The sequence below is a fragment of the Pollicipes pollicipes genome, unplaced genomic scaffold, assembly GCF_011947565.3.
Source record: "Pollicipes pollicipes isolate AB1234 unplaced genomic scaffold, Ppol_2.1 Scaffold_5724;HRSCAF=6776_pilon_pilon_pilon, whole genome shotgun sequence".
Classification (NCBI taxonomy): Eukaryota; Metazoa; Arthropoda; class Thecostraca; order Pollicipedomorpha; family Pollicipedidae; genus Pollicipes; species Pollicipes pollicipes.
In genome coordinates, this window is record NW_023596746.1 from 36268388 (window position 1) to 36281198 (window position 12811).

Genomic DNA, 12811 nt, shown 5'->3' on the forward strand with positions numbered 1-12811 from the left:
TTATTGGTCTGATCTGTGTAGCTGTTGCAAAGCATTGTTGAAAATTTACCAACAAGACTTGCCGGCAAGACAAATTTTGCCAACAAGACTTGCCAATTTGCCGACCACTTGCCGACAAATGACGACCTGTTAGGCACTGCGGGCCCCTGACCGCCACAGGGGCCCAAATCATTGTTTCAGGGGCCACACTAATGCAAATCGAGGGCCCCGGCCTTGCCCCTGCTTGCGAAACGGACTCCAGGGCTCAGGCTGACACGAAGTCGACTGCTCAGTGTTCGTGGTCTCTGGTCGACGTAGACGCGTATAAACGAGTACAACACATCCTAATATATATATATATATATATGTATATATATATATATATATAAATATATATATGTATATATGTATATGTACATATATATTGTGTATATATGCATGCGTGTGGTGTCATTGGGCTTTGCAACGCACTCAGCTGCTGAGGCTATGCGGCGTCGCCTGCCTCTCACCCTAGCGGGAAGGGCGGGCACCGCGGGGAATCGAACCCCGTACCTCTGGTTTTCCAGACGCGTAGTGGTTAACGCGTCTTGTGTATATATATATATATATATATATATATATATATATATATATATATATGCATACACATACATGGAGTCTATTCATTTTCTCCAGATCACGTTAAATCCTGTGATCTTCAGGCTAAGCGTCTCGGAAAAAAGGCAAAATGAGCTCAATTTGGGCGCTAAATACCATCAAAACCAAGCACGGACTCGATTCCTAGCTCATTTACGGCTAACCGGCTGAGCGATGCCATCAGCTGATGACCAAAAACTAATGCATAATTTTTTATTTGTTATCAACGAGTACAACACATCCTAACATCCAAAATATGTTAGAACGTGATGCACGAGTTTGATAAGTGTCACACACTCAATCGCCAAGGAAAATGACACATGCGACATCGGAGGCACGTAAAATTCCCTTCGAGAGTTACGCGTAAAAATTCTTCGGCGCATTAACGACTGCTGCTCTGAGGCTAAGGCACCAAGGGTAATAGGGACGGAACCTAATCGGTCATGGATGCTCTGCGAGGCCAACAAAGAGGTTCCCGTCAGCAAGTTTAGGATCCTCGGGACAAGCAAAAAAAAAAAAAACAAGAGCAGTTTGGTGGGCCCCTAAACGATCGGTAGTGCCCCGGCAGGCTGACATATAAGGCCCCGACCAGAGCACAGGACCTTCTGAGCAAAACAGAATTATTCAAGACCGTGAACTGATGCCCCTGTGCGATCAAAAGTGCCCGGGCAGGTTAACAAAAATAGCCCGATAGAAGTGAAGAGTCCTGCGCGGATGGGACCAAAGGGAGAAGGCCCTCGATCAAAGAAGAGGGGCCCTGAACATCGAGTGTCTCGGTGCCTTACCCTATATGAGCCCCAGCAACAGCACAAGGCCCTCCGAGCAGCTGGAAAGAGCCCAAGACTAACATGAAGGGCTCCTGTGCAGCTGAGTGTACCCTGACGTATGGGACCCGGAAAGGGCGTATAGAGCCTTTCGGCTGACTGGGAAGAATCCGTGGGGGGGTCACTGATCGATCAAGAGGGCCCAGGCATGGAAGCAGATATTATCCCAATAGCAGCGTTGAAACCATGCACGGTAAATGGAAAAATGTTAATAAATCATGGGTAACGTGGAAGACTCCTTGGCGATCAGATTGACCAGGCAAGTGGACATATGTGGCCCGGGCAACAGCCTAAAGCCTCTAGAAAACATAATGAGCCTCACAATGTCCTCAATCACCACACTTTCAATCAGAAAATATTTAAATTTGCTTGCTTATAAACTCCTAACTTTCGTTTGCAACCGTTCTAGGCCGCCTGTAGGCCCAAACACGTCCAACTTTCCCGTGCTCTTTTTATTTGAAAACTGTGTTCGTTCAGCCGGTTATCGGCCACTTCGAAGCCTACGGGTCCCCTCTACATGGTCCATGGGGCATGGCCCGGTGCGCCCCCCCCCCCCCCCCCTCTGTATCCACCAAAATCCCGGGCAACTTAATGCATGGGGCCCACCAAGAACATCCATTCAGATAAGGAGCTTTCAAGACAACATGGAGGGCCCGGAGTGATCGAGTGCGCCAGAGCCCGTTAACAGATGGGGGCCCTCGATAAGGGGGTAGGGGCTTCCATTCAAATAAGAAATATCCACAACACCATATGGAGGGCCCCCGAATGATCGAGTGCGCCAAAGCAGGTTAACAGACAGGGCTCCCCTGAGCAGCGTAGGGCCCTCTATTCAAATAAGAAGCAGCTAAAACACCATGTAAATGGCCCTCTAACGGTAAAATGTGCCCGAGCAGCTTATCAGATGGGGCAGGACATGAGCGTTGGGCCCTTCATTCAAATGAGACGCACTCAAAACCCGGTATGGAGGACCGAAAGAGAGAGTGCACCGGAGCGGATTGTCAGATGGCCTCCAACAGGAGCGTAGGGCACTAAATTTAAACACCAAGAGCTAATGCACAGGGCCCCCGAACAATTCAGTGTAACCGAGGAGGCGAACAGAGAACGGCCCCCAAGTGCGTAAGGCCCTCCATTCAAATAGGAGGTATCCAAGATTCAATGTGATGGCGCCGAACACTCGAGTGTGCTCGAACAGGTCAACAGATGGAGCCCTCGACAAGAGAGTAGGATCTTCCGTTCAAATATGAAACACTCACCACACGGTATAGAGAGACCCCGAATGATCGAGTGCGCCAGAGCAGGTTAACAGATAGGGTGTAGGGTCCTCCATTTAAATAGGAGGCACCTAGGACTCGATGTAGAGGCCCCCAACGATCAAATGTGTACGATCAACTTATAAAAAAGGGGCCCGGATTAGAGCAAAAGGCCTTCCATTCAACTAAGAAGCATCCAAAACCCAGTGCGGAGAGCCCTCGAAAGATGAAGTGTATCCGAGCAGGTTATCAGATGGCACCGATAGGAGTGTAGGGCCCTAAATTCAAACACCAACACCCAATGTACAGGGTCCCCAAACAATCCAGTGCCGCCGAGGACGTGAACAGAGACCCCTCCCCCACAAACGCGTAGGGCCCTCTATTAAAAAAGGAAGCACCCAAGACCCAGTGTAGAGGGCCCCCGAACGGTCGAATATGCCCAAGCAGGTTATGAGAGATTCCCGACAAGAATGTAGGGCTCCCCATTCAAATAAGAAATACCCAAGACCCAGTGTGGAAGGCCCGCGAAGGATCGAGTGTATCCGAGCACCCTATCAGATGGCTCCGGCAGGAACGCAGGGCAGTGCATTAAGATACCAACGTGCAGGGCCTCCAAACAATCCAGTGTGCCCGAGTAAGTTAACAGTTGGGGCCCCGACAAGTGTGTAGGGCTCTCCATTCAAATAGAAAGCTCCCAAGACCCAATTTGGTGTGCCCAGAACGACCGATGTGCGCAAGGAGGTTAACAGATGAGCGCCCGACGAGAGTGAAAGGCCCGAAGCAAGTGACGGAGAATTGGAAGCGCCCTAGACCAATGAAGAAGGCTCATTAGCATATCGTGAGTGGGTCGATAAGTCAACCGAGACCGGCATAAAGGGTGCCTGAGCAACTGAAAATATCCCGGCAGGTTAACATACGGGGCTCCAGCTATAGCGTGCAGAACCTTTCCGGCGAATGGAAAGAATCTGTGGAAGACGCCTCATTGACAAGAACGCCCCGACACGCTACCAGGAAGGGCCCAGCAACAACGCAGGGCCCCCCGAGGAAATGCTGAAAATCAAAGGTAAAGTGAAGGGCTGTTTAACGATCAGAATGACCCTGAAAGTGAGCATATAGGTCTCCCGGAAACGGCATAGGCCCCCTGGAAAGCACAATAAGGCTTAGAATTCCCAAACAAATTTTTTCAATCAATGAAGTTTTGCTTTTGTCTACTCGTCGGCCCTTTACTTTCGTTTGCGGCTGTTCTTGGTTGCCTGCAAGTTCAAAGACGCCCAGTTTTGCTGCGTTTTGTGTTTCAAAAAACTGCACCAGTTCGGCCAGCTATGGGGCCCCCTCGGAGCCAGTGGCCCCCTCGGAGCCCAAGATGGGGGGGAGGGTGGCATGACCCCGTGGACCCCCTCTGGATCCGCCCCTGCTGCACACTGTTAAGTTGTATTGATTCGTGAAATGTGTGCTGACAGCTCCGGATAGAGCATAACAAACACGTGTAATGATAATATTGATACATTAAACAAAAAGTAAAGAAAGCTTTGTACCGTTTGTCTTATTGCGTAAGTCCTCTGTACCGGTTACAGCTACAGCTATGGTCTAGAAGTATATGGCGTCTTTTGAAAGCAGCGGGTCATTGGTTAGAAACGGGGCATTGCCTCAACGTTTTTCACACCTACACTAATATAGAAGGCTTATAGACAGAGGAACATTTCAAAAAGTGTGGGGGGGGGGGGCAGGCTAAGGGTAAACTTAGATAACTTTTGCTTGAAAGCGAGAAAGGTGACTGGAGGGGTGGAGGGTAGACATGGGTGACATTGTCAGCTCTAAGAGAGAATGCTTCATAGTTGCATGATGCTTTGAACTGAAGTAGTTATCTTGAAGACCATTCTGTGCAACTCACAGTTCTACCCTTCTTAAGACCTAAACCCGTCTAGAGAGTTTCTGGTACACACGCCCGCGACGATGTACAGGCAAATTCCGGGTGACTATTTCAAGTTCACTCAGGGACCCATGGCGCCACAACAATGCCATCAAATACCTGCCATTTCGTAGGTCGTGCAGTGATCAAGGCAAATAAAGGTATGATTGCTGAATCAGTCTGGTGCTTGTGAGCAGGACAGATGTCACAGCCGCCAGTTGGCTCTCAATAAATGTTGTGCAAGGTACAATACCGTAATTTAACAATGGCGTATTAAAAATATCATGCACTGCACAGGGAAGCTGTGTTCTTTATCGCAGCCTTTTCTCCCCAAACGTAAACCAATGGTTATAAGTTAGCTTATTTTATCATATCCGATTTTTCAAAAGATGAATCTCATTGTGGAACATCGCCTTTGATTCACATAACATATCTTGGAAATGGTTAAATGTGGTGTTTGCTATGCATGTGTTTGCATATGCATCTACAGCTGATTTCCACTGGTGCACAACCTTACCTTTTTGACTCATCTATGCCATTTGCCAAATGCGGCTATTTAGCTTTCTGAGATTATTTGTCCATTTCAACATTAATTTCGCTGGGAAAGTGACATTCCACAAACAGGTAGGTCCTTTGGGACATTGGGGTGACATATGCCTCCACCGTGCAGATGCAGAAATACAAACTGGGCAAAGGCTCGTCAGAATTTTAAATGAAAGTCAATGGCGCACAGTACGCCAGAGCTTTCATGCTCCAAGATTTCGCTGATCGATTTTCATGAGATATGATTTGTCCCAGCAGTTTACACAGGAGCAAATGCGAACGATTCAGATACTGACTGCCAAAGACCATGCGACAAAAATAATTAAAACGTAGTTTCTCCTATAAGAACCAAGCTACATAATGAAGGTCTTTCTTTCAGATATACTTCTTTAAACCCCGCTCCCGCCCGCCGTCGGCGGCCCTTGTCGTGATCCCGCTATCCCGCATGACTGCGAACTGGTGGCACGACTGCTCTGCTGCATGTTAGGGATCCGCATCACTATCTTTGGTGTGTAAAACATGCATTAAACACCTGGTACAGCATCTGTTTCCAAATTGTACTCCCTTACACCGCAACACAGCAGAGAATAAGCTTTCGGGATTTGCCTCCCTCAGGTACGTATTGGTCCACTGAACGTTAGTTTGCCGCTCATTCAACATGGACGATTTGATCTGCTTTTGTTTGCGGACAAGGACGTAACCAGATTTTTGACAAGGGGTGGGGCGCAGGGTTGACAAGACCCCGTGATAATGACCCCCAAAATCACCCAACGTAACCCATTTGTAAACGAGCCCTGCCAGGGCGGAACAGGGATGACAAAGGCCCCGTGATAGTGAAAGGCCCCTCCCAAAAATCGTCAGATATAGCTCAGGTGTCAACCAGGCGCAGGGTTTTCTTCGTTTTGTAACTATTTGTACCTTGTAACCAGAAAAGAAACAGAAACCAGAAGCTACTGAAAAATCGATCCTGTTTATATTTTGAGTCGTTAAACTGCGGAAATCAGTCGTTACACAAATCTGTGCAAAAACCGTCGCCCCTCGTTTTACAATGATTCAGTGGACTATTTCTAAACCGATAGAGAGCTCAGAAGCCTTGCCCGATTTTCATGCGTTCTTCAGAAATATTCAGGACCATTGAACCTAGATTGTAGATCAAAAGGGGTCTCAGATTTGTGTGAACATGGCCAGCCGATGCTCGCCTTAACTATTCAACATGTAGTTAGAATCGATGACTGAAAACAGTTAAGTGACATGACCTTGAACATGTGCGCTCGCAAATCCTGGCAGCGGTAACCTCGACGCCCGGTCAGTCTCCACAGGCCGCAAGGGCCCCGAAGCTGACATTAAGCGGTGGCCAACGGACAGACGGCCAGATGCTGCACCTGAAAGTAAGTAACATTGAACGCTTTAGGCATCGATTTGTACGATTAAAAAATGGTTCGGGCTAATATTTTCCTGTGGGGTTCTGAGATTGATAAAATGGACGGACCAGCCTTTACAGTACCGCAAATTGGTGCTGGAATCTGGTGGTGAAACTGCCGAATGTTAATTGCAAAATCTTTATTTTTGCATTGCTATAACTATAAATTTATCCTGAAGACATTCCCTAAATTGTAAAAAGCAAAAATAGCCCAAATCTTATCCTGTCTTTTAATGCTCCAAATTGTTTTGACTTTCGAAAACATTATTTCACGGCGGCCGCTCCCGCACTCGCAGGACCCGCTGCCTGGTGTCGCGTGCGGCGGCCAACGCCATTTTGTTTTACGAAGGCTGCAATGCCGGCCATGGCAGCTTGCTTTTTGGAAAACTGAAACGGCGATGGCCGTGGTTGCAGAGAAAGAGAGCTGCACGAGAAAACTGCAAGCCAACCATACATGCTTGCTCCGAGTAAGCGTGCAGGGTTGGGTTATTTACTCACTAGTTGATTCTGAAACAGAATGAACGTGTTCAGACGAACCCGGGCGGGCCTTGCTTTATTTTTTACCACATTTCGTTTCTCTCCATTCAACACCTCTGAGACCTCTAACACTTCTCGGGCAAGGGGCTCCGTGAGTAAAACGCTGAGGGGCACGTTATCATTACCGATCCGGGGCTGAAGGGCCATCTCGTCCCAGGGCGGGGTGCATCTCGGCTGCAATTTGGCGACACTGGAGCGGGGTCCCCTGGTCGATTCGAATACCCTCAGAGGGATGCATCATAATATTTTGAGCTCTATGAACATATGCTGCGGGGACTGTAAGCAGCCATGCAGAAGAACCAAGGCTTTACAAGAATACAGAACGGGGGCTTTGGCACTACGGAAATCTCGGGTCTCATGTCCCTGAATATGTCCGTTTATCATACATGATAAGATAAGATGCTGTCATTTACCGCGAAGCAAATGTTTCCAATGTGGTTTGGGCAAGATGGCGGGTGAACTTTTGCCAGAAGACTCAATAAGTCAAGATCCATTTCTAGGCCATTGTCCAAGCTCATTTAAGAAGTCCGCGAATATCAATCTGAATGTGGTTCCAATTTGACACCCGTCTAATCGGACTCTGATGACTCCGCACTTGCGCGTAGTTCACAATCCACCCGCAGTGCTACAAGTAGTAGTTCTAGACTGTTTACACCACACACGTGGTGTATTTTCATGTGTTCATGCTTGAATGAATATTCCATATGCGCGCAGCAGTCAGCACATTGAAAGTTGCCAAATATGGCGCATCTTATACGTATTGGAGCCGGCCGGTTTGCTGATGTGACGTGGCGGACGGGTCGTGTTGCTCGGGTGGTTGCGGGTGGGGAGGACGCGCACTGCGGGCTGGGAACTTTGACTTCTGTAGTGTACACGTGTTAATTATGTCTGCTCTCTTAGCTTTGACGCTCGTGGCTATCTGTGGCTTGGCTGTATCTGAAGATGCATGCCACGAATTCGCTGGTGGTTCAGTTTATCCACAAGAGTCTGGAAAAGCGTCAGGTCACGCACTGCAATGGACGAAGGCAATGAGTAAGTTTGATAGGCATTCTTTGTTTCATCAGTTATAACCCATGCTAGCATGCAGCTCTCATTCTGTGCTTGCCAGCTGGCTGCTTCAATTTGTTGCTTGGCAGATCTGCATTTACTGTTTTGTATACTGTTTGTGTTGTGGCCTTAGCACTTTCTTTACTCTCCACTTATACGCTTATCCTGCATCATATGGTTACAGCTGGTGCGACAATCTAACCACAGTGCAGTACTCAGTGCCACAACGCTATTTTCTGTCACAATGCTGCTGAGCTGTAACCAGAAGCATTCACCCTGGAATTAGGGGTACCTATGCACATGGTGTAGCAGTCATTGAAATTTCAATTGTGGTATTGGGGTAGGGCTGTCTGTGTAATATAAACACTTTTAAGCTACCAACTCTAATGATAACCATAGAAGGGAAGAGTTGTTATACTACCATCTTGCCCATTTTGTTTGAATTGCTGAGGCATTTGATACTAGTTAGCAGGCATCATACTATGCAATCATAATCTGGTGTTTTTCAGTTTCAAAACCTGCACCCTACTGGGAGGGAACTGCTGTTGTTGATGGAGAATTCATAGAACTGAAACTGTCAGATTACAAAGGAAAATACCTTGTATTCTTCTTCTACCCATTGGACTTGTAAGTATTATTTGATGATTATATGTGTAATAACAGGATATTGTTTAATGAATGTAGCATCTCCATCACATTGTTCATCCTGCTGTGTCAAAGGCAAGATGTTCATTAAACACACTGAAGGCACACATCTCAAGCAAAATGTCCACTGTTTAAATACCTCCTTGGACAGTCATGTGACACATATTTCCATTGCATTGGGAAAATAAAGTTGACATGTGCTGCTGTTGATACAACTTTGCATCAGCCCAGTGCCTCCAGTCTTAAGCAAAGTGGTCTGTGCATCAAAGGAATGATGATAAAAACCATGGTGTCACTGAAGCAATGGTCATGCAGTGGTTTGTTAATGATGTGCTTATGAAGTGGCTTGCAGACATTGTGCCATGTGCTCAAACAGTGCATCAGAATCTCATAATCCAATCCCACAAAGCATGGTGGCATCAAAGGTCATGCCCTTCAAACAAAGATGTTGAGATTCCCATTGTCCCCACTGCTGCCCACCAGCACATTCGTCTGCCCCACGGAGATCCTGGCCTTCAATGATCGGGTCAGCGAGTTCCGCGCGCTGGGAGCTGAGGTGGTGGCCTGCTCTGTGGACTCGCAATTCACCCACCTGGCCTGGGTGAACACACCGCGCAAGGAGGGCGGCCTTGGCAAGCTCAACATCCCGCTGCTCTCCGACATCACGCACACTATCGCCAAGGACTACGGCGTCTACCTGCAGGACCAGGGTCACTCCCTGAGGTGAGGCACTGGGGGCCGTGCCGTGTGCGTAGTCGCACGCCCGCGGATCTTATGGCTGAAAGACTAATCAAGTGCGAGCGATTTTTGACATGATTGTATTGTCCTGGATTTTGCGTTAGTTATGTACCCGTCGGAGACGTACCTTTTATTGTGGAGACGAGCGCATTGTCACCGGTGCGCGTACTTCAACCAGGGGTTGTTCGGTGCCTTCGAAGCTTCGTTGGATAAAGGTGATTGAATATACACTTTCTTCCATTGGTACCCACTCTACCGACCTTACTCGAATGCGGCCTTCAGTGACTGCGCATTTTGCGCGTTGCGTAAATTACGGACGCACCGTTGGCTTTTTGGAATGTGTGCACAGACACGATGCATCGGAATGGGGAGATTCAGCTTTGGGTTTCAGCTCTTTCGGGCGTCTTTGGGTCTCTTGCGTCTTTGGGTCACAACGCATTTCCGTGTCGCCACGACCACTGGGGCTGGGTGAGACGTCGCACCCGCCTCTGCCATGGCACGGACGTTGCAATATCAATCATAAGGGTACCAGTAGTGTGGTGGTTAACGCGTCCGCTTTAACCACTACAGTCCGGGAAACCAGAAGTACGGGATGCGATTCGTTGTGGTGCCCGCCCTTCCTTCCAGGGTGAGAGGCAGGCGACGCCATATGGTCTCAGCAGCTGGGTGCGTCATAAAGCCCCAATGACATGACACACAGTATCAATCAGGAAACTGTGTGGGTGTTCGCGCCAGTCACCGTTGAGAAGCGGCTCCCTCCTCAGCCGCGTGCCTGGCGGCGTGAGCTGCGCCGGCCACCGGGGCCGCTTCGCCGCCGGCCGTTGCCCTGATAGCGGCCCTCTTCACCAGGGGCCTGTTCATCATCGACGGCGCCGGCACGCTGCGCCAGATCACCATGAACGACCTGCCGGTCGGCCGGTCCGTGGACGAGACGCTGCGGCTGGTGCAGGCCTTCAAGTACACTGACTCCCACGGCGAGGTCTGCCCGGCCGGCTGGAAGCCCGGCGCTGACACGGTGAGCCGGCCTATCGGGGACGCCGCTCACGCGCGTAGGCGCGAGAGTAAGCGGCGCGAGCGTGCGAGGTTGCATTGCGACGCCCCCCCCCCCCCCCCCGCCCCCGCCCTCCCCCAGCATTGGTCCGATCCTCAATCACCGTCACCGGAGGGAGCTGGGGCATTAACGGGATTTTGTAAGCTATGGACGAGCTGGAAAAGGACTAATGTTCAGGGAATAAAAGAAAGGCTTTGGAAGTCAAACGCGCTGAAACAATGACACCGGTGCCACCGCTGGGAAAGGGCTTCCTGTTTGACGATCCTGGGAGGAAGCGTGAGAGAGGTGCTGAGTCCTATTGTCACCACCGTCTCATGCCTTGGGCGTGCAGAATGGACCTATTGCTCTATCGACTGACACCGCGGCAGTCGAACTTTACCGCAATAAGTTTGTAGTGATGGAAATGGTAGCATCAGTGAGATAGCCGACGTATTTCCGAAACGGGACACGCCCCTGTGGTATTATTTCCATTTTAACTGTGTTGCATATGTGCTCTCAAATTCAGGAGCTTCAATAACTCATCCCCTGCCTGCTAGGACTCAAAAGGCACCGCATCCGTGGAAATATCTTGCGAGCTGTAGGGTACGACATTCGACGTGTGCAACTGTAAATAGAAGTCTGTGGAAGTCGCTATTTAATTACTGAGAACCGAAGACTTTGGAGAATATGCCTGATGAAGACATGGGATAACAGGGGACTGGGTGGTCTCCGAAAAAACCGCGACGTCAGACTCTGTGCCTAGGATTAGATGCGGCGGGTTTGCCGCATTTGGAACCGGTTCCGAGGATGAGGGAGCAAGTTTGTCGTGGGCTGTCCAGTACGCGGTATGCCGGAGGTAGTCGGTCTTGTCACCTCGCACTGTGCCGGGTCGTCCGCCACGCAGCGTAGCACTGGTTTGGCATTCGTACATGTGTGTTGCAACAATGCGACTCTTTCATGGCCACTTGCATTTCATTGCTATGCGTTTTCATATTTTCGGGGGCTTTGCGAGTACGTGCGTGTACGTGTGTATGTGTGTATGTTTGTGTACTTATGCACTTATTCGTAAGTTGTAGTTCCGTCCGATCGATGTAACGGTAATGAACAAGCATAATGTTGTGTTTGCCTCTTTTCAGATCATCCCGGACCCCAGCAAAAAACTGGAGTACTTTGGCAGGAGTGCCAAGGACGAGATGTAAACACCTGGCGGGATCGGAGTGGCATTGTGCCGTGGAAAACGGCCAGTCGTTCAGCTACGACAGCTGAGAGGGATAAGGGAGGAGGAGGGGGCGGCACATCTCGCGTGGCTGCGCGATGTAGCAGCTCGCGGGCGTTGCGTTGGTGGAATCTGCCGGCGGTTATGGGGTTTTCTGGAAGGTTTCAGTTGATGCGATGAGCTTGAGTTGGACGCGTACAAAGCGTCATTACATTACTGTACTAATATCCGTTGTTTGGATGTTAGCTTTTGCTGTTAGCATATTGTGCATTCATTGAATTCCAGTCGTGATATAACACGGCTTTCTAATCCGGCATTCCATTGGATGGCGTTGCATGGCGCGGTCTCTGCCTTCGCATCGGCCTCCTTCCTCCGTGCATTCAAAAGCATGTCAATGCAGACGGCGTCACCGCTCTCACGGCTCGTTGATTTCTAATCATATGGGTGGGATGTTTCATGGAGACAATAAAACATTTACGAAAAGAACGCTTTGGAAAGAAAACCTCGTGCGTTCCGCGGGAGGCGGGGCAAGAAGCGTGCTTCCACAGGGGGTAAGCGAAGTTGCGTTGTGGTAAAAATAAGCCAGAGCGAGTACCAGCTTAAGCAAGCAGCTGTTGGTGGAAGGACGTCACGTTCTATCAGCGAGCGAGTTCAAACGGCGAGGAACATTCTGCAACGCGTGACGCGTTTTTACAGTGGGCACAGCAGGACGCGCGCAAGGCGGGAGCGTGTGGCGGACTCAGTGAGATCATGTTTGCATAACGGGATCAAGGAAGTGATCCCATACGCCAAATTATTCGTCGAAAAACCGTAGAACGTATCCTGGATCTGAAATAAACATTTCTTAGGAAAGGCCCAGGACTTAAAAAACTGGATCCCAGATCCCAGACACTTCCCTAGCAGAACTGCACAAGAATGCTCGAAGGTCCAGGGCTAGGGGGTCCACCACATGGATTTTTGTAATGAGTCTAGCGGTACCGTTCACTGGGTACCAGGACGGGAAAGTGAATGCCGGAGATGTTCGTGCATTCCTGCCC

General features: G+C 49.3%; 1 protein-coding gene across 1 annotated transcript; it reads left to right on the forward strand.

The window, feature by feature from the left end:
* Positions 1–7908: 7908 nt before the first annotated feature.
* On the forward strand, positions 7909–12257 carry Prx4 (Peroxiredoxin 4). The gene is made up of 5 exons (XM_037227302.1): positions 7909–8130; positions 8655–8772; positions 9274–9513; positions 10378–10543; positions 11695–12257. The coding sequence occupies exons 1-5, from the start codon at positions 7983–7985 to the stop codon at positions 11755–11757; spliced, it is 735 nt and encodes a 244-aa protein (XP_037083197.1). The 5' UTR covers positions 7909–7982; the 3' UTR covers positions 11758–12257.
* Positions 12258–12811: the final 554 nt, after the last annotated feature.

Coding starts and splice junctions, on each gene's coding strand:
- Prx4 (XM_037227302.1), top strand. CDS start 7,983: ATGTCTGCTCTCTTAGCTTTGACGCTCGTGGCTATCTGTGGCTTGGCT. Junction 8,773..9,273: donor TTCTTCTACCCATTGGACTT/GTAAGTATTATT, acceptor GCTGCCCACCAG/CACATTCGTCTGCCCCACGG. Junction 10,544..11,694: donor GGAAGCCCGGCGCTGACACG/GTGAGCCGGCCT, acceptor GCCTCTTTTCAG/ATCATCCCGGACCCCAGCAA.